Here is a 22,353-nt window from a genome sequence, read left to right on the forward strand (position 1 = left end):
TTTTGGGATATAAGTTGGGTAATGTATTGAAAGTAGGTAGCACACTGACAAGCAGGTAGTAGGGGCTAAAGGAGTGTTAGCTCTCCAACTCTCCTCCCTGTAGATAGTAGTAAATAAATGAGATACAGAAAACAGATTTCAAGGTGAGCTGTACCTATGATGAATAAAATTAACAAAAGTATAAAGGACAGGGATTATTCAGCATAGAAAAAGTTTAGAGACTGCCTTAATGAGAGATTTTATTTTATGTGAAAGAGAGTGATTACCAATTCTCTTCCTCCTTTGAGGGGGAATTAAAAGTTATTTTAAAATCTTTAATTATTAAGAATTTCAAACATAAAATAGTATAATGAACCACTATGTGCCCGTCACCCAGTTTCAACAATATTTCTTGCCATTTCCTGTTTCAGTAGTACTTCTATCAACTCTCCACGCCCATGAGAGTTTCTTTTATTAGTTGATTCTTTTGGAATAACATTTATATTGTAATGCACAAAATTGCTTATTTTGACAAATGTTTATGTCACTGTAACATTCTCACTCAAGATATTGGACATTTCTGTTACCCCAGAAAGGTCCTAGTGACCCTTTCCAGTTAATCCTCGTGCTCCTCACCCATGCCTCTGCTGTTCTTTTAATCCAGAGATTACTTTTGCCTGCTCTAGAATTTCATATATGTGGTATTATACAGCATATACTCTTTGTGTTTATTTTTTTAATACAATATTTTTGACAGTCTAGGTTGTTGAATCTAACTTTTTGTATGACTATACCACAAATTGTTTCTCTTGTTGACTGACATGGGCTATTAGGATTAAAACAGAACATTCTGGTATGAGGCCTTTTGTAGACATATTTTTATTTCTCTTGGGTAGTTCCTAGGAGTGGATTTATAGGGTCATAGGATAGTGTATGCTTAATTTTATAAGAAACTACTGAAGCTTTTTGTAACATTTTACCCTCCCACCAGCAATATATGAGAGTTTGGGTGGCTCCACATTTTCACCAACAATTGGTTTTAAGTCTTGTAAAGTTTGGTCAACCTAATGGATATGTAGTTTCTGGAGTTAATTTTTATTTCTAATTCTGGTTTTAATTTGTATTTCTGTGATGAATACTGATGTTGACCACGTTTTTCATGTGCCATTTGTGTCTTTGTAAAATAACCAAATTTTTTATCCATGTTTTAAATTGGATTGAGTTTTTGAGTTGTAGGAATTGTTTAGTCTTTTTATATATTCTGCTTTTAAATTAAGTCTTTTCTCAGAGTAGTTTTGCGAGGTTGTGAAGATATTTTTATGCCCTCTTCCAGAAGTGTTATTTTAGTTTATGTTTAGGTCTGTGATCCATCTTGAACTAATATTTGTGTAAGATTGAGGTGGGGATCAAAGTTCAGTTTTTTACATACAGATATTCTCTGTATTCTAGAATCTTCTGTCGAAAACTTATTTCTACATTGAATTGTTTTGTTCCCTTTGTCTGACAGTTGACCTAGGGGATCATCTGGAATCCGTATTCTGTTTCATTATTCTATTTGACTATCCTGATGTTACCATGTCTTGACAATTGTAGCATAGGGTTTCCCAGCCTTGGCACTATTGAAATTTTGGGTCATATCATTGTGGGGCTGTGTTGTGCAGTATATGATAATTAGTAATATCCCTGACCTCTATCTAATAGATGCCAGAAGTACCCTCCCAGTTATGATAACCAAAAATGTATCTAGACATTGTAAAATGTCCCCTGAGGGATAAAATTGCCCCAGTTGAGAACCACTGAATAGCTTTATAGTAGGTTTTGAAGTTAGTTAATATAAATTCTTTAGCTTCTGCTGTTTTCCCAAGATTGGTTTGTCTATTCTAAGTCCTTTATGTTTCCACTATGAATTTTAAGCTTGTCGGTTTCTATAAAAAGGATTATGATTATGCTGGGGCTATGATCGAGATTTTGTTGAATTTGTAGATTACTTTGGGGAGAAGTGACATTTTGACAGTCCAGAAGCTTCCAGTCATGAACATGGCACATCTCTCCAATTATTTAAGTCATCTTTAATTTTTGTCAGCAATGTTTTATGGTTTTTGGTGGAGGTCTTGCATATCTTTTGTTAAATTTATTGCTAAGTATTTTATGTTGCATTATGCATTTGTAAGTGGAATTGTTTTTTAATTTCATTTTGTAGTTTATTGCTGCTAGTGCATAGATGTACAATAAAAATTTTGTGTTGATTTTGTATCTTGGGACCTGGCTAAATGTAAAGATTCATAATCTTTTTGTTAATTCGTTTGCATTTTCTACATTCATAATCATATTGCCCATAAATAGGGACAGTTTTAACCTCTTTTTTAATATTTTCGCTTATCATTTCTTATTATTGCACTAACTCGGACCTTCAGTAAAATGTCGAATAGAACTGTTGTAGACATCCTGCCTTCTTCGCAGTGGTGGGGGAATTGTTCTGTGCTTCAGCACTAAGAACTAGGTTTTTTATAGTGTCCTTTAAAGAAAAAGGAAATTATTTTCTTAGTTTGCTGAAAAATTTTTTTTCACCACAAATGAGATTTTAATGTATTCAAATCTTATTCTGTATCTACTGAGATTATCATATGGTTTTTTTAATTCCCTGAATATGGAAATCATGTTAATATAAGAAGTTTATTATAAAATATATGAATAAGAATTACTATTTTAACCATTTTTAGGTGTAAAATTCATTTAACAATAAGTTTCTCTCCTTTCCTCCAAGTCCCTGATAACCACTATTCTATTTCTATGAATTTGATTACTGTAAGTGGGATCATACAGTATCTGTCCATTTGTGTCTGGCTTTTACATTTCTTGTCTTTAAGGTTATCCATTAACCTTAGAATGTTGTAGAATGTGTCAGAAATCCGTTCCTTTTCAAGATTGATTAATATTCCATTGTATGTATATCTGACATTTTGTTAATCCATTCATCTGTTGATGAACATTTGGGTTTTCACTTTTTGGCTGTTGTGAATAATGCTGTGAACATGGTTGTACAAATATCTCTTGGAGTCCCTGCTTTCGATTCTTTTTGCTATATGCCCAGAAATGGAATTGTTGGATCATATCATAATTTTATTTTTAATTTTTTGAAGAATTACCATACTTTGGGTGGCTACAAATTCCATTTTTTATCTGAAAATCTTTTTTTTTTTTTTACCTTGTTTTTGAAGGACAGCTTTGCTGAGGCTTGACATTTTTTTCCCAGTTCTTTAAAGGTACAGTTCCATTTTCTTCTCTTCATAGTTTCTGATGAGAAATTAGATGTCATTCATATTTTTGTTCTGTTTTGTTGTTTTTCTATCTAGCTGTTTTCAGGATTTTTTTTATGTTTCCATTTAAGCTGTGATGTTCATAGTTATATTTTCTTTGTATTTTTCCTGTGTAGGTTTGTTAATATTGAATATGTAAACTTTTTGGTTTTCACCAAATTAGGGAATTTTGGCCATTATTTGTTCAATTATTTTTCTGCCCCATTCTCTATACTTTTTCTGTGACTTAACATGTACTTATATTTGATATTTTAATGCTGTTCCATAGTTCTCTAAGGCTCTGCTGTCCTCAGTCTTTTTTTTTCCTCTCAGATAATTTCTCTTGATTTATCTTTGAGTTCATTAATTATTTCTTCTGCTGTTTCCAATTTGCTGTTAGCCCACCGGATGTGTTTTCCAATTCAGTTGTACTTTTTTAGGTCTAGAAATTTTGTTTGGTTCTCTTTATAGTTTTTAATTCTCTGAGGTTCTTCATGTCTAAATTTGTTTCGAAATATTTCCCTTTAGTTTTTGAGCATATTTCTTATAGCTAGTGTAAAATCAACTGCAACATCTAGGCCTTCTTGGGATTGGTTTCTGTTTACTGTGTTTTCTTGAGTATAGCTCACATTTTCTTGGATTTTTATTTTTTGTTGTCATTTCATATGTGTTGGTATCCAGGAATTTCTTAATTTTATGGTTGTATTTTGAGTGAAATATAGAGGCTAGGTTCTGTAGTGGTCTTCTGAAGAGTATTTTTTGTTCTAGCAGTTAACTTGATTGAATTAAAACTCCATTCTCTTTTCAGTGGTGATAGCTGCTGAAATTTTTTCTTTCAATCTCCTTTGTCACTGTACCCTGGAGTTTCCACTGCATATGCATGGTTAGGCAGATAGCTAAAATTTGAGGCAGAGTTTATATGCAAATTTGGGAGCCTATCCCCATTAGCTTCTTCCCTTCCAGAATTTACACTTCAACTTTAGAACTTCCCTTCCATCTTTGAACTTTGTCCTTTGTTGACTAAATCTGGTAAAGCTCAACCCTTCTGCAGCCCTGAGTTATGCACAGATTAGAGTGCCCTTATATCAGCAGTTCTCATGGTGTGGTCTGAGGACCTCTGATGCTCCTTGAGAGCCTTTCAAGGGTTGACAAGGCCTTGCTTTTTCTAACTACATAGTGTATTTGAGGCCAATTTTGTTTATATACTGCAGTCGGACTAATGGATTGCAAAGATTAAATGAAAATGCAGATATGAGAATCCCGTTGTCTTTAAAACTATACATTGCAGAGATATACAAAATGTAAGACAATGCCATCCTTCTGATTAATATTTTTGTTTTGGAAAATATTGTGTAGAACTTTATTTAACATGTAATAAGTTCATTATCATTTTAAATGAACTTTAAAATGTATAAATTTTGTTATTTTTAATTTCTAATATGGAGTCTTCAGTAGTTTTTAAGAGTGTAAAGGAGTCCTGAGGCAAAGAAGTTTAAGAACTGCTGTCCTTAGAAAAGTACAAACATCCATATCTCATCAGATATAATTTTTTTTCATGGATAAACTCCAGTTTCTGCCTCTGTTTTATTACTTTTCCGAGCCTTGAAAAACTTTGTTGTTTTTGTCCAGATTTTATAATTATTTGAAGGATGGTTAATCTGACCAAGCTACTTTACCGTACAAGACTCTGGAGTGCTGGGAAATGCAGTTAAGAGAGGAGGAAATGGCAGTTACTGCGCATCAGCTCTAGCACCATGCAGTATAATTGTAACTGTGCTGAAGTTATTTAATCCTTAGACACATTTCAGTGATGAAGTATTACCACATTTTATGGGTGAGAGTGACACTTTGGGTGCTTGTAACAATTTGCCCAGGGTCATTCTGCCAGTAGTTTGTGTAAGAAGGATTATACCTAGGTCGTGCTTGCTTTTAAAATCCATGTTGTTTCTATTTTATTCTGCCCTTTTTAGTTTCAGAGATTTAAATAAATGTAAAGTTATGTAGCAGAAGTATTAGAATAGGCTTCTAAGGCAGTTTTTGGAATTTTAGTGTTTTGAACTTAATAAAATAGATAAAAATCTTGGTGGTGTGTGTATGATACAGCTTGAAGGTAGGGAAATTAAATTCTTTTTAGCCTTGTAATTTTATGATTCTACATAGCCAGCAAAAATTATAAGTACATTTTATGAGATGTTAAGTATGTTAGGTATGGCATGATCTGGTAAAAGACCTTTTTAGTCAGTGGCTGACCCTGAAAATTTTATAGAAGAAGAATCATTAACTTTAGAATAATAGAAGAATAAACACTATAAATATAAAAATGAGTTCAAATTTTTTATACCCACTAAATATATAGGAATAACATTGATAGTTGACCCTTGAACAACATGTGGGTGTGGGGCACTGATCCCCCATGCAATTGAAAATTTTCATATGACTTTTGACTTCCCTGAAACTCCTATATGTATTGTATATTGTGTTCTTAAACTAGAGTAAACTAGTGAAAAAATGTTACTAACAAAATCCTAAGGAAGAGAAAATACATTTACAGTATTTAAAAAAAAAATCTACGTATAAGGACCTGCGAAGTTCAAATGCATGTTGTTCAAGGGCCAATGATACTTCAGTACTTGAAGTTCATAAGACAAATATAAAATATTTCTCTTGTATGAGAAACTTCCCAAAGCTATAACAATAAGCCAAACTTGGGACTAATATAATATATTCCTTTGCTTTCTTTCAGAAAATTTAAGTGTTTTATGGGTCATTAGAGTGGGAGGGGGTGGAGATATTTTTAAAGCTAAAGTTTTTGGAAACTAGACAGTTAAGAATCAGTCAGCAATGAGAATACAGTGTTTCTGAAATGAACTAAAAATGAAAGCAACATTGAGCTGCCTATAACATGTTTGGGAATAGGATTATTTAATTTTTATAGCCTTTTTCCTCCTTTATTTTTATTTTTCCTTTAAATAGTAACCATAGGATGTATAACTGCTTTGGATATTATACAGAAGGAAAAAAAATCAGTATTTATATCCTAGTTTCTATTCTTTCAAATTGGAAGTTTTTGGATTTGTTACTGTGTTATTTTCTTGTAACAGGAAATTACAGGAGATATCTTTGAGAGACAGCATAGCATAATGATGAAGAGTATTAGCTCTAAAATTATTCTGCTTATGTTGGAATTCTAGTTCTATTGTTTACTTGCTTTGTGGCATTTGGCTGTCTCAGTGTTAGCTGCTGCTGCTATTGTTGCCTCTCTCTTAAAAATGTTTACCAGAGGCTTTAAAATGATATTTGATATTTGTTTACATTTGGAATATAAACAAATAGAATTATTTAAGACTTTTTTTGCTATAAAAAGATTCATTGTTTCCTTCGAGCTCCTAGAAGTAAAAAAACTTAGCATCTAGCTGGTGAAAAATAAAGTTTTATGTAATATATTCTGGTGAAAAAGCTCAGGATAGATGAGAGGTCTCTTCAGATATTTTTAGTTCTATTATTTCTAGTTCTTATGATTTTCATATCTAAAGATTTTTTTTGCTTGCCATTTAGTTGTAACACAGTAGTAGTCTTTCAGTGTCATCAATAAAATTTTCAATATACATCATGAATTTCACTTTGAACTTTAATTTGTGTAGAACAAATGACACTAAAACAAATAGAACTATACAAAAATATTTCTAAAGAAATAAAAAATGATCTAGCCAAAACCATTTACTCACTTATTTTAGACTATTTATTGTAATGAAATCTCTTTACACTATCACTTGAACATAAGTCTGCTATGTGAGCTATCTATAAATTAATACTCGATTTCATTAAATGACTTGGATAGATTACGTTTTGTTAAAACAAATGCAACAAAAGATATTTTTTAAGCAAAAAATAAAGCTATAATCATTTATGGGAGAATTTGCAATTAATCCCTATTGCTGTAACTCTTTTTAACTTTTTTGTTCCCCCAGCATAGAGGCAGAAGGTGTGATCCAATACCATTAGTAGTAATAGTTAATTTGCTAATTCATTTATTTCATATATGTAGACCATTGCCTGGTATGTTGTCAGTAAATGTTTGCCGATTAACCCCCTGAACTTATGTTTCCTTTGCATAAGTTTAGAGTGTACATATCACATTTAGTTGCTTGGGTCATTGTTAAAATGTGATGGTGGATTTTTAAAAGCATTTTACTAAAAGTAGCAAGTCTTTTTTCAGAATGGTCTGGTACATTTTAAAGTAACTAATGTAATTTCTGTGTTTAGTTTTGTAAGTAACCCTTTTCTTTACATTTTGATTTATTTTCTGTGTTTTCTTCTCTCACTAATTTTTTGCCTTTTTTTCTCCTTTGATTTTGGTTTAGTAATTTGATTTTTTTCCCCTCCTAATATTTTATATACTGCAATTGCAAGTCTAATGAATGAGTCATTGTCTAATAATTTGTAAAAATAGCTGGTGAGAATTTTGATTCGATTTTTCCATAGAGAGGAAATGTTTAAAATATATTTTCGAGATAGCACACATATTAATTTTCTCCCTGTTTCTGGAGCTGTATTATAAAAGTCTCATCTTTGCAACTACTTCCTTTTGTTCACTTATTTATCTTTTATTCATACATTTATCAAGTTCCTACTTTGGACCAGGAATTGTTCTCCTACTTCCTGCTTATCTAAACAACTTTTTCTTGTCCATCCCTCACCTCCAGATCGTTAAATCTTCTAACTCTTTATTCCATCCCTCAGCTATCAGTATTCTTTGTGTTCCTTTCTCTATGAAAGGTTTTATCATGTTATGAGAATTAGACCATTTTAAAGGATAAATCGCTCTTTGTGGACAGAGAGACTTTACCACCATATTTAATAGGAGTCCTTAACCCAGAGTCTTGGGTCTCTTTAATTTGCATTATTACTTAATTTTTAATGTAAATATGCATAATTTTCTTGGGAGATTGTCCACAGCTTTTATCAGATACTCAAAAGAGGTTAAAAAAAAGCTGCTATTTAAATTTTTATTTTGTATGCATTTATTTATTATTTTAAAAAGTAATAAAATACATATTGTTTTGGTGGAATATATATCCAAAGGCTTACTTGAACACAAACTTTTGGAACAGTTTGTATGATGAAGACAACGTGTCTGTGTGGAAAGCTAAACTTACTCTCACATATAGGATTAATAATTCTTAAGTCAGTGAAATTTGTCTTTAATATTCTTCTACCTCCTTATTCTTTTACCAGTTCTTGGTATCCTGGCTCTTGAGACTCAGAGCCTCAGGTTTTACCAGCCACTCCTACCCTTCAGTGTGGAATGCTCCAAAATTACCGTTCTCTTTTCCTGCATTTTCCTGTTTCTACCCCTATCTCCAAAATAAAAGGCTAATCTCACTTGGTTAAGTAGAAAGCTGTTTTATTAATTTATTTAAAAGGATTCAAATGGATGATAATCACTTGATCTTATAAAATTATTTTGGTTTCATATTAAAATACTAAAGGAAAAATAAAAATGAAATTAAAATTGTTACCCTAAACAGAGCTCCTTATCCTAATGACTAAAGTTATTCACAGAAACTGCTTTTGGGCTCCTAGCCTGAATTCCTTTCCACCATTTTGTGGTAAATTTTTTAATGTTTTTGAAATTTCAGAAAAACGTAAGAAAAAAGCAAGTGAAATAAACATTTTAAAATTTATGGAGGAATATTTTTGGGCAAAATATTTGTCATATGGCCTAGAAGTTTGTCCTATGGAGTCGTCACCAAAATTATTTTTTTCCCCCCTGTTCTTTTCATTTTCTACTTTTGAGCCACAGATTTTTTATTCAAATTAAAAAAAACCTTTAATTACAAAAATAATATAACCAAATCAAATGTACGCATTAAAAACGTGATAGTTTCTTTCTCATCACATTCCATATGTGCACAGTACACCATTAAAAAAGTCTTTAAAAAAAAGGTAATTGGTCAGCTGCCTTTTTTAAAACTGTATATTTTGTTGGCTTTTTTCCAAGGTGGGAGGGACATAGACATCTATCTCATTATTTTAATGCTTGCATTGTAGTCCATTGTATGTATGACTCTATCATAATGAGTTTATGCATATTCCTCTGAAAGATTTAGTTTGCAATTTATGCAGTTATAGTACTGGGGTAGTAAGCACTATTGTACATAAATTTGCATACTTGTATGAATATTTCTGTAACAGATTTCTAAAAGTAGAATTAGTAGGCCAAAGGGGATGTGATTTTTATTTTCGATAAATAGAGCCTAATTTTCCACTGAGATGATTGAATGTACTTATTCTTTCCCCACACATGATAAATGAAAGCACCCATTTCCTCATTCCTCCAACACTATTTTTATCAACATGAGGGACTAAAACTATCTAATTTTTAAATAAAATATTTTCCTGAGCACTCATAAGATTGAGTCTTCCTTCACTTTTATTATACACTAGAATTATCTTTTTGATTGCTTATTATATACAGTGACCAATTTTCTACTGTCTTACTGAATTGTGGAAGAGCTTTTATGTTTTTATGAATTAACTCTAATGTTACAAATAGTTTCCCCAGTGTATAGCTTTTAATTTGAATGTGTCTTTTGCCTTACAAAAGTTTATATATTTTTTCATTTTACTAAAATACATAATAAAAAAATTGTATATAAAAATTTAGCATTTTAACCATTGCTGAGTGTGCAGTTTAGTGGCATTAAGTACATTTACTTTGTGCAGTGATTTCTCTAGTCTGTATCCAGAACTTTTCCATCATCCTAAACTGAAACTCTGTACCCATTAGACAATAACAACTTCATATAAGTGAAATCATACAAAATTTGACCTTTTGTGTCTAGCTTGTTTCACTTAGCATAATATCTTCAAGGTTCATCCATGTTGTAGCATGTATTAGAATTTCATTCCTTTTTAAGACTGAATACTATGCTGTATGTATGTACTATATTAATCGACTTATTCATTCGTTGATGGACACTTGAAAATAATGCTGTTGCAAAAACGAGTGTGTATATATCTGTGTGTGTTTCTGCTTTCAGATGCGAAATTACTAGATCATATGGTAATTTAAAAATTTTTGAGGAACAGCCATATTTTCCATAGCAGCTGTGCCATTTTACATTTTCAACAGCAATGCACAGGAGTTCCAATTTCTCCCCATTCACACTGACACTTATTTTCTGTTTTTTTTTGTTTTTGTTTTTGTTTTTGTTTTCAGAAGCCATCTTAATGGATGTGAAATGTTATCTGATTGTGGTTTTGATTTGCATTTCCTTAATGTTTGGTGATGTTGAGCATCTTTTCTTGTGCTTATTGGCAATTTGTATAATTGCTTTGGAGATAATTTTGCTCATTTTTAAATTAGGTTGTTTGTTGTTAACTTGTAAGAGTTCTTTATTCTGGATATTAATCCCTTATCTGATATACGATTTGCAAATATTTTCTCCCATCCAGTGGGTTGCCTTTTCATTTTGTTGATGATTTCCTATGCTGTGCAGAAGCTTTTTATTTTGATGTAGTCCCACTTGTTTATTTTTGCTTTTGTTCTCTTTGCTTTTGGAGTCAGATACAAAAAATTATTGCTAAGACCTATGTCAACAAGCTTACTGCCCATATTTTCTTCTAGGAGTTTCATGGTTTCAGGTCTTACATTCAAGACTTCAATCCATTTTGAGTTAATTTTTGTGTATGGTATAAGATAGTGGTCCAGTTTCATTCTTTTGCATGTGACTGTCCATTTTTTCTAGCACCATTTATTGAAGATACTGTCCTTTCTCCATTGTATATTCTTGGCTCCTTTATCATAAAGTAATTGACCATATATGCATTAGTTTATTTCTGGGCTGTCTTTTCTGTTCCATTGATTTATGTGTCTGTTTTTATGCCAGTACTATGCTATTTTGATTACTATAGCTTGTAATATAGTTTGAAATCAGGGAGCATAATTTGTTCTTCAGCTTGGTCCTTTCAGGATTGCTTTGGCTATTTGGAGTCTTCTGTAGTTTCATATAGATTTAAGGATTTTTTTGTTTCTGTAAAAACTGCATTGGACCTGCATATTAATTTTAAAATAAATTATTAGACTCCACTTTAAAAAAGCCATTCATAAATGCAGATTGTTTAGAAATCAAGGATTGTCTTAAGATACTTTCATTTAGTTTTAAATTGTGAATGTCTTTTTCTCCAAATTTAACCAGTAGGCAAGAAAATACATACACAACCCAATGAGAAAGATATATCTCATGACAACTTCTTTCCAAGTTGCTGGCTTTTTGCTTTTAGCAACTACTCTACACTCCCCATTTTCTTCTTTCCTTTCAGATATTTTAAAGGTCTGTAAATATTTTTGGAATTAGTCTTAAGACTTCACAATCGCTACTTTAGTTTGGGCCTTGTCCTAATTGTCCATCAGTCTCTAGTTACTGCTGCAAATTTAAACTAGGACCTAATGTCCTCTGTTCTTCATATTTGTAGCCATTGTTTTTATTAGACCTAGCCTTCTTACCCATGACCCAGTTAATTATTCAGAGGTGACAGTGAGTATCATTGTGGATGATATTGTCATAGGTTCTAATTTGTCTAAACGGCTAGGCTCTGAAAGGTACAGTCTTCCCAGTATAATCACTGGGTGATATTACTTTCTGATTGCCCTTTTTGCTCACTTCTCCCTGCTTTTCCCCTTCTCTACCTTAAGTCTTTCCCAATTCTTTCCTTCCAGTGTGTTCAGAGAAATTTTCCTAAACTGACGTCATGTTACAAGCCTACATAGAAGCCTTCAGTGGCTTTCCACTGCCTGTAGGGTAAAGTCTAAACTCATAGACATTCATGTCAGGTCTCTCTTTACTTTCTCCACCTCTTTTTTTCCTCTATTCTCCTATAGAAAACTTGAGCTGAATTGGGCTATTCCCTCAATTTGACACCTAGTTTCCTGCTCAAGACCTTTGTCTGTTTCCTTATCAGTCTTACCTAAAGTATAATTTGGATCCAGTTTTATGAATGAATCCATTTCCGACTCACTCAGCAGGCATTTAGCCAACCATTTCTTTAAGTTCTGACCTATATATTCTCCCTGCTTATTTTATCCTCATACTCTTGAGTTTATATATATTTATAAAAATATATTTTTCTAACATATATATGCATGTGTGTGAGTCTATATAGATGTATCTATCTTAGCTTCTAATGGAAAGAACAGGGCCATTGTGGATCAAATTCCAGCTTTACCACTTAATGATATGGTAACCTTGGACAAGTTTTTAAATCTCTGAACCTTATCTATAAATGAGGTTGAAACTTATATCACAGTGTTATGAGATTTTATATATACATACACATACACATACACAATAATGTGAATTATTTAGTTTAGTAGACACTCAAGTGTTAGTTCCTATTCTGAAATGCAGATAGTGTACAGAGTTTGCTTTTACTTTTAAAAAATATTTGTAATGAACTTCAGGTATATTGGATTAATTAGGTATATTGGATTAATGGATTGAAGTCTTGAAGTCTATATATATATATATCTCCACCAAGGATTTTAATTATATATATATATATATATAATGCATATATAAACAAATGAGAAGGTCATCTGTACAGATTAGGAGGTCAGTTCAATTGATAAAACTTTTCTTGCTTAAATTGCAAGCAGGTCTGACTCAAAAAGGAGTGTAAATTCTGGCTGCCAAGGTAGGCCCAAATACCTATTAGAATTGAGTGTCCTAGGTGGCGTTAAAGAGTACTTGTTAGCTTTAAAGAAGACATATTTGTGTCAAACAATGTGTCTTATGCCTACTTGAATCTACTTGGCTGGTTCTCTTTCCTGAGGATTAGCCCATTTTATTTGTTATAGTTCACTTGTAGGTGACTGTGTTCCCTTTTCCTAGGTTCCCTTACTGTTAGAGTTCTTAGTTGAATGTTCTCTGGATAAATTGTAGTTCTTTATTGATTCTGTGGGGACTAATCTCAAGTTCCCTTTGTTTGTTTCCTTTGTTAGGGTGTTTAATAAACCTCTGGAACTAAAGTCAAAGTTGCATGCAGAATAGCTTCTAGACTGAGTCTTAATATCATTCCGCTCTCTACTTCTGTACTTTTAGTGGGATGATCCTGATCCAGGCTGAGGCTAGCCAAGCTACCTGTGAAAAGTGGAAGACGTACATAGATGGCTGGGTTTGTTTGTTCGTTTGTTTTTTTAATGATTAAATGTAGTTTTGTTTTGTTTTATTTTAAATCTCAAATTGACATGACAAAATGTCTGTATCTATGACTGCATAATAAATATACTGAACTGGAAACTGCCATGAAGCAAACATTAGTGTTATAAACTGTATCGCATATCATAGCCATTTCACAGCAAACAAAAATTTCTCAAGTATAGCAAATCTCCTTTGTAACAAAATGGTTGGAGAGAGCCATGTCAGCCTTCTAGATTAAATATGTTCTTTCACATTTTTGCTATCTTTTGGAGTTACTGTTTATAGCCATCAGACCAAGTATCTGTTGGAATTGAGTTCTTCTAGGTTTTTATTTGCATACTACTTCAGCAGTATATATGGATATTTGTTTTGTTTTAGGAAAACGGCTTGAAAGCTGTACAGTTTTAGAGTCACTTGTGACTAGAGAAGCACTTGGTTTGTTTTCATTCCAGAAATAGATGAAATGCCCAGTATTTTATCTTTTTTGTTTTTAAAAGATTCCTGTGCTTTCAGTTTTGAGACTGCTTAGGATGTCTTTTCAGACAGAGTAGATGGATGCAAAACATTGTGATTAAAATAAAATCTTTTCAGTCTGAATTTTTTATTGGTATATAATTGATATACCATACAATTCACAAATTTAAGATGTACAATTCAATAGTACAGTATATTGACAGAATTGTATAACCATTACCACAATTAATTTTAGAGCATTTTTATCACCCCCCAAAAGAAACCCCATACCTTTTAGCAGTCACTTCTTGTTATCTCTCATCCTTATACGATAACTAACTTACCTTTTGTGTCTATAGAGTTGTGTTCTGGACACTTTGTATAAATGGAACCATACAGTATGATTTCTTTTCATAGCTATATAATATTCTGTTTTATGGATATACCACATTTTCTTTGTATTCATCAGTTGATCGTCATTTGCATTATTTTTACTTTTTGGCTATTATGAATAATGCTACTATGAACATTCATGTACAAGTATTTGGACATACGATTTCATTTCTTTTGGGTGTATACTTATGGGTATGATTGCTGGGTCATGTGGCAACTTTATTTTTAATCTTTTGAGGAAGTGCTAGATTGTTTTCCAAAACAGCTGTTTAATTATACATTTCTCACAGCAATGTATAAATGTTCTGATCTCTCCACATCCTCACAAACACTTGTTGTCATCCTTTTGATTGTGGCCTTCTGGATGGATATGAACTGATATCTCATTGTGGTTTTGGTTTGCAGTTTCCTAATGGCTGTCGATGTTGAACATCTTTTCATGTTCTTATTAGCTATTTGTATATCTTTAGAGAAATGTCTATTCAGATCATTTACCCATTTTTAAATTGGATTTTTTTTATTACTCATTTGTAAGAGTTCATTATATATTCTGGTACAAGTCCCTTATGAGATATGTAATTTGTAAATATTTTCTCCCATTCTCCATGTTGTAGCATGTATCTTTGTAGGTTGTCTTTTCACTTTGTTGATGGTATTATTTATAGTTTTTGCTCTTACATATAGATCCACAATCCATTTTGAGTTAATTTTCCTGTCTATAAGGAAAGGGGCCAACTTCATTTTTTTGCACATGAATATCTAGTTGTCTTGGCTTAGATGGCTTTTTAATATTTGTACTTCAGTACTGCAAATGTTCAAAAGGTTTTCTTCCACCGGTGGATGAAAGTATAATTTTTAGCTCTATACAAACTGGTTGTCTATCCTGGCTGCCCGTTAGAATCTGTGGGCAGCTTTTGAAAAATTCTAGTTTTTAGGCCAACCTCAGAGATTCTGATCTAATTAATCTGTTGTGGATCCTAGTTATCAGTACATGTTTTAAGCCTACAAAGTCTAATTAGGTTGAAAATCACAGCTCTATGCCCCTCAAAAAAAGAAGGGAAAAAAGTCACTGTTTTTTATACTTTACCACATTTTGCTCTTTTTTGTGTGTTGCTTTATCAGTAGAAGAAAAAATTTAATTAATTTGTTAAACAGTAATTTATATTGTTAAATTTATATTTTTAAGATGGAAGATTTTATTTTTATATGGTAGGCAGTTTAAGATGTGAAATTAGATTCTGGAAACCAGTAAATCCTAAAGATGACTTAGGTATAAGTATTATAGACAATCTCTTAATCCAGAAGGTAGTGAGTTTACCCATCTATGTTTAACCTGTTCAGTGAGGAAATAAATTTCACCTAGAACTCAACATAAAGACTCTGATATACATATTTCAATTCAAGTCATAGAGAATACCTTTTGAATTGGGTTGTGTGCTATTTCTGGTTGTTAAGACTAGAAACACGGTGTACATGTTATTCAAAAATAGGTAATGGTATTTGGATAATAAAGTGGTATTTCCCAGTACATTTGGGACATATGGGGGTTATAAATATTGAAAAAAGGTAATTCCTAAGATACTTAAGCACGTAGGCACTGTTAAATTCTGGGCTGCAAAGAAGAATAGAACAGTCTTTGCTCTTAATAGTCTAGTGGAGAAATAGATACAGAAATAAATGATTAGAATAGGTGTCATTCTAGTGATTTGAACAAGATACCGAGAGTGAATCATTAACTTGCCTGTTAATGATAATCAAAGCAGATTTTCTACAGAAATTAACATTCAGGTTGAGTTTTGAAGAGTGGATAAATAAAAATATGCTAAAAGAAATAAAGTAATGAACAGGATAAATTGCCTATGCACTGGTGTGAAAGGGAAAGCATGCCTCTGGGAAATACAGATTGTTAGGCATAATTACAACATGTAGATGGAAGGTAGCTGTGGGAGATAAAATTGGGAAGGGGTGGGGCCACATCTGTGGACTTTGTATTTCTACCAGTGTAGGTACATGCCATTCGTTAGAGGTCCTTGTCATGAGCTTTTGTGTATTATGACTTCTAATTATATTACATTTTTTACATCCACTTTTAATGTAAATTTTTGTTTTTTGGGTGATATGCATAATATATGATACAGTAATGCTTAATTTATAAATAAAAATATACGTACATGGAGATGAATGCTCAAATTTTTACTGGTAGAATACATGATTAAAAATCTCTTGAGGTTACTAAATAGGTTATGAAAAACCATTAACATTTTAAATGGAGAGGAAACAATATCAGATTTTTTTTTAGGGAGATAACTATGTAGAGTAGAGATAAGGAGACCACTGGGAAGCTGTTAAAATAGTCTGGGAGAGTGATCTTTGTCCTGCAGGTCTTGGGCCCTCTAGAGTTCCGGCTCAGAATATGTCTTAGTTAACTGAAGTTTATTGTGTAAGTTGAAAGATATGTAGAAAGGATTGTTGGGTCCAAATTATGAAGATGTTTAGTACATGTTGTTCTTGCATAATGGCCATTATTTTTTCTTTTGGCAAAAGAGCATTTTCTCCCTCACATTTTCCTCAGAAGTTAGAGTTCCCCCCTTCTCCTTGTCTCTTTTAAAAATCCTTTTGATTTTTTTTTCTTATTTGGGTTATAATTTATACACAGTAAAATGTATAGAATTCAACTATACAGTTTTGACAAATGTATGTAACCACGTTACCACCATCTAGGACATTTTTGTTAGAAAGAATCCTTGTTTCTCTCTCCACTCAAATCTTACAGGTAACCACAGTTCTTGCTCTACATTCTGACACTTGGTGTTGTCAGATTTTCAGTTTTAGTAATCCTGTTGGTTGTGAAGTGGTATCTCACAGTGGTTTAATTTGCATTTCATGAATGATTGCTGAGACTGAATAGTATCTAGTAATTCATCACAGTTAATTAACCGTGTTTATTGGTCATTCATAGTTTCTTTTACTAAGCGTTCAAGTCTTTTGCTCATTTAAAAACAATTGGATTGTTTAGTTTTAAAAATTATCCTCATACATCCTGGTGTTGTGAGTCCTTTGGTATATGTATTTTGAGTGTTTTCTTTAGGGTCTTCCCTAATCATTTTCTTACCTGCAACTTTTGCTAAGCAGAAGTTTATTTTAACGAAATTCATTGTCTCAATTAAAAATGTTTATTATTAGTGCTTTTTGTGTTCTATCAAAAGAATCTGCCAATCTCAATGTCATGAAGATACTCTCCTATGTTTTCTTCCATGCAAATATCTTATTTCAGGACCATTTGTTGAAAAGACCATCTTTTCCCTACTGAATTACAGTGGCTCCTCTGTTGTAAAATGAAGTATATGTGTGAAAGTGTTTCTGGATTATTATGTTTCATTGATCTGTTCGTCTTTTTGTCTTTATGCCAGTACTATACTGCTTTAATTACTGTAGCAAAGTAAATCTTAAAATCAGGTAGTATATTTTTTATCCAAATTATTTTAGCTATTCTTGGTCCTTTGGATTTTCATATTAGTTTTAGAATCAGCTTGTCAGTTTCTACAAAATGCCTGTTGGGATTTTCATTAGAATTGTGTTTATACATCAATTTGGGGAGAATTGACATCTTCACAGTGTTGCATCTTCCAATATCCATGTACATGATATATCTCCTAGCTCTTTAATATCTTTCAGCAGCAATTTCAAGTATTATTAGGTAGAGTTCTTGGTCATCTTTCTTTAAGTTTAGTCTTAGGTATTTTATTTATTTTTGCTGTTGTGGTATTTTTTATATTTATTTATTTTCTAAATTTTTGTTGTGGTATTTTTAAAAAATTTCATTTTCCAAATGTTTGCCGCTAGTATATAAAAATACAGTTTTCGTATATGGACCTCGAATTTCACAAGTTCATAAACTCAACAGTTTTAGTAGTTTGTAGATTCTTTTGGATATTATATTGCATAATCAGGTTATCTGTGAGTGTATACAATTTTCTTTCTTTCCAGTCTATATTCTTATTTCTTTTTATTGTCTGGGGCCCTCAGAGGTTATTTTTCATGAATTACTAGACTGATTCTGAACTGGAGTTGTCATTTCTGGTTCTAATCGTAAATATACACTTATTGAAATTTGGTGTCAAATAATTGTGTCACACTGAATTAAAGGAGGGAGGTTAGAATATCGTTTTTCAGTTGAGCTAAATTATTTTAAAAATAATTTGAAGACAGAAAGAATTAAAGGAGGGAGGTTAGAATATTGTTTTTCAGTTGAGCTAAATTATTTTAAAAATAATTTGAATAAAGAGAAAGCTTTATTGAATCCAACCAGATTCTCCTGAGATAGCTGTTGGTAAGGTTGACAGCAGTGTCCAAAATTTAGGATTAGGGTCAGATGTTATTTTAATATTGAAAAAATATTTCAACTTTTCTGCAAGTTTGAAAAAGGGACTTATCATTTTCTGGACTTCTCCCCTTTCTTAGTTTTAGCCTTAACTTCTTTATAGTAGGCATTTCTCCTAGCAAACCAAGCTCGTTTGTATACTATTATGTTACTCATTTCAGTTTGAGACTTATGTGGGCCATATATGTCTTAATTTAACACACTTTAACGAAACTCAACATGTCAAAACCATAGTATTTTGATGTGTCATGCATGGTGATTATTCTCCTAATGAAAAGATTGCTGTTTGATGTACTTATTTACTTAATGAGATACCTTTAGGACATTTAAAATATGATTTAACTCAATTCAGAATTATAAACACCTTTCTAGGAACACATAAAACATTTAGGTATTATATGTTGAGTATAGTCATGAAAACACTGTTTTAAAGCTCAGTAATACAGAATCATTGCTTACATGTTTTTTATCTAGTTTGGGATTATCTGCTTGGAAAGTTGCTGGATTGGTATTTTTTGCCTCATAGTGGGGCTATCTTGCAATGACAATATACCTCTCCAGTGGAAAGAACAGCTATGGGAGATTAGAGGCCCCATGGGAAAAATTATTTTTTATGGTTATGTTGTTAAGTAAAAGGACTCTTGGAAATTTTAATTAAAATGTTTTCCAATCAAGCAGTTTCTATTTAAATGAACATCTTTGAATGCCAAAGCTTGATAAGCTTGTTAAAACCTGATAAGCAAATAAGTACTACAGATATTATATCACTTAAATTGATGTTACAAACTGCTTTTTTATGAAACAGTTTCTAATGTTCAGCAATGCTGTGTGCTACATAGTGCTATTTGATTTGAGATTTTATAAAAGTATATTTCGCCATGTATTTTTCTAAGTTTTAACAAAATTTATAAAATTTCATCATTTCTAGGAGTTAAAAGTAACTCTTAGAGATTCTGCTATTGGTAAAGAGGGTTTTTTCTTTTTGTATATGAACAGGCATGGGATTTATTGGATTTTCATGATGTTATTTGAAAATTAGAATTTTGTAAGTCACTTGATAATTAATATTCTAGGAGAGTTTTCTTTTTAAAGGAATACTGATAAATCATTTATAAAATAACTTCCTCTTCATTTTATTCATTTACATATTTTACCTTTTCTTTAATTATGTACAGGGTAGCTATACGGTGAAATTTTAGATTAATAGAAAGAAAAAAGGGAAAGAAATTCCTGTGAATAAACATAATGGTAGATATCGAACACTTTAAGATTTTTTTCCATATTATTGTTAAATATAGGGTATATTTACATCTGGCACATGGGAAGAGAAATCAGATGAAGTTTCCTTTGCTGACTTCAAGTTCTCAATTACTCATCATTATCTTGTACAAGAATCCATTGATAAAGAAGGAAAGGATGAATTATTAGAAGGTAAGTTTTTATACATATTTTAAATTTATAAGAGTGGTTATAATTTTGAATTATGAATTAATTCTCTTAATTATGTACTGTCCTCTGGAGATATTTTATATATGCCAAGTTGTTTCACCATATCTGAAGTAAAGTATGATCTTTTCAGAGGAAGAATCATAGCATCATTTATTTTAAAGCTAGTTAAATCAGCAAATATTTATTGAGTGCCTAACATGTGCTAGATATTTCGCTAAGCCCAATTGAACCTAAACTTAAATTTACATTCCAGTAGGGGAGATAAAGTCTATAAGTAAGTAACAGTAATAGGAGATAGAATGTGATTAGTGCCATCTCAAAGCACAGGTAAAATTCCGAAGTTCAGAGAAGAGATCGCCTTTAATGGGGAAAGACCGGAGAAGGTGTTACGGAGAGTTAAGCAACTAAGCTGGATTTTGAAGGATAAAAAAAAAAGTTATTGATTAGTCAGTGTAGTGTTTTGGATATATCCCAGACTTTAGAGTCAGATCCAGTATATTAAATTCTGGTTTTTTCTATTATTAGTTACTTGATCTTTCTAAACTTGAATTATTTTTCAAATGAAGTAATAACTACTTTGGAGGGTTAAGGGGAAGATTTAATGAGATAGTATATGTAAATACCTATCTCAGTACCTGGCCCATGCTAGGTACTTAGTTAATGGTGCCTGTAGTTGTTTATAGGTCAAATCATCCAAAATCTCTGTCCTTAGATATATTCATGTTTAACAATAAGTGAGTAAGGTTTTAAGGAAATATATATTTCGGAGCTGTCAGTCAAATACCCTTCTTTATTCTCTCAGAAAATAAATATTCAGAATGTGTGTTGAAGTTTTCTTGGTCATTGAAGACATTTTGCTAAGTAAAATAAGTCAAACAGAGAAAGACATACTGTATGATCTCCCTTACATGTGGAATTGAAAAAAACAAACAAAAACCACAAGCAAGCTTATAATAGAGAACAGATGGGTAATTGCCAGAGGCAGGTGATGGAGGGTGGGCAAAATGGGCTTAAGGGGTCAAAAGGTATAGTCTTCTAGTTATACAATAAATAAGTCATGGTGATGTAATGTACAGCTTGGTGACTATAATAATACTGTTATATATATTTGAAAGTTGTGAAAAGAGTAAATCTTAAAAGTCATCACACAAAAAATATTTTGTAACTACATGGTGACAGATGTTAACTATAAGACTTACTGTGCTGATCATTTCACAATGTATACAGTTATCAAATTGTTATTGCGTATATAATGTCAATTATATGTCAGTAAAAAAAATAAAGTTTTTCTTGATAAAACAGATTATCATTAGTAAGTATAGGCCTGAAATTTTTGTGCCTTTTCTTGTATAGGAATAAAATTATATTTTTTCTATTATATATATTCTTTCAAACAAAACAATTAGATAACATCTGTATTTAGATTCATAAACTAGGATAGATAACATTGATCATGTATACACATATGTAAGACAATTATACAGCAAAATAAAATAATTAAACTAGAATATGAATATGTGTACTTTAGGAGTATGGGGAGAGAGGAAATATATGTGACTAGTGGGAAGTCTCAGAATGACCCAGAGATTTTTGGGTCCAACATTCTCCTGACTAATGAAAGGAATTGTTCAAGGTAGCGATATCTTAAGTGCTATTAATTTGAGGAAAGATCATACATCAAGGAAAAGCTATTGTGTTAAGGAAGCTTAGAATCAGTGTTTCTGTGGTGAACAGATGAAGGAGACTGTGGTATTAGAGAAGATAAGTGTATTAGTTAAGGTGTAATTGTGGTATCTGTGTAGGTATTGTGCAGTTTTAATTTGGTGATTGAAACTAACTAGTGATAGAAATTAGAACTTACAAGTAAAGCATCAACTCAGTTAATTTGTAGATACACATTTAAAACTATATTATCAGATGTCAGAAGATTTGAGCACTGATCTTTTATTTCGTTGGAGTTGCTTATTGCTGTAGTTGAGTGTCAAGTCATTAGTGTTCTCATTTTTATTTTTGCAAATAATAAAATATAAGTTTGCTAAGTAATTATAGCTATACAGCAAAAGGAAATATTTTTCCAAACATATTTTTACAAAATTTTATGCTTTGAATGCATTTATGAATAAGTAATGATCATTGATGTTAGTATCTTATGGATAGCAATGCAAGGGCTTAAAGATATATGGTTTTAAGTGAGAAGCTG

At 31.7% G+C, this 22,353-nt stretch overlaps 1 protein-coding gene across 1 annotated transcript in view; it reads left to right on the top strand.

Moving 5' to 3' along the window:
* RAB3GAP1 (RAB3 GTPase activating protein catalytic subunit 1) overlaps nucleotides 1-22,353 on the top strand; it is an 89,095-nt gene that overhangs the window by 4,338 nt on the left and 62,404 nt on the right. Inside the window, exon 4 of the mRNA XM_006921033.3 lies at nucleotides 20,003-20,135. Coding sequence (XP_006921095.1) covers nucleotides 20,003-20,135 — 133 coding nt within the window. The remainder of the gene's footprint in view (nucleotides 1-20,002; nucleotides 20,136-22,353) is intronic.

The sequence above is a fragment of the Pteropus alecto genome, unplaced genomic scaffold (assembly GCF_000325575.1).
Source record: "Pteropus alecto unplaced genomic scaffold, ASM32557v1 scaffold3, whole genome shotgun sequence".
NCBI classification, from domain to species: domain Eukaryota; kingdom Metazoa; phylum Chordata; class Mammalia; order Chiroptera; family Pteropodidae; genus Pteropus; species Pteropus alecto.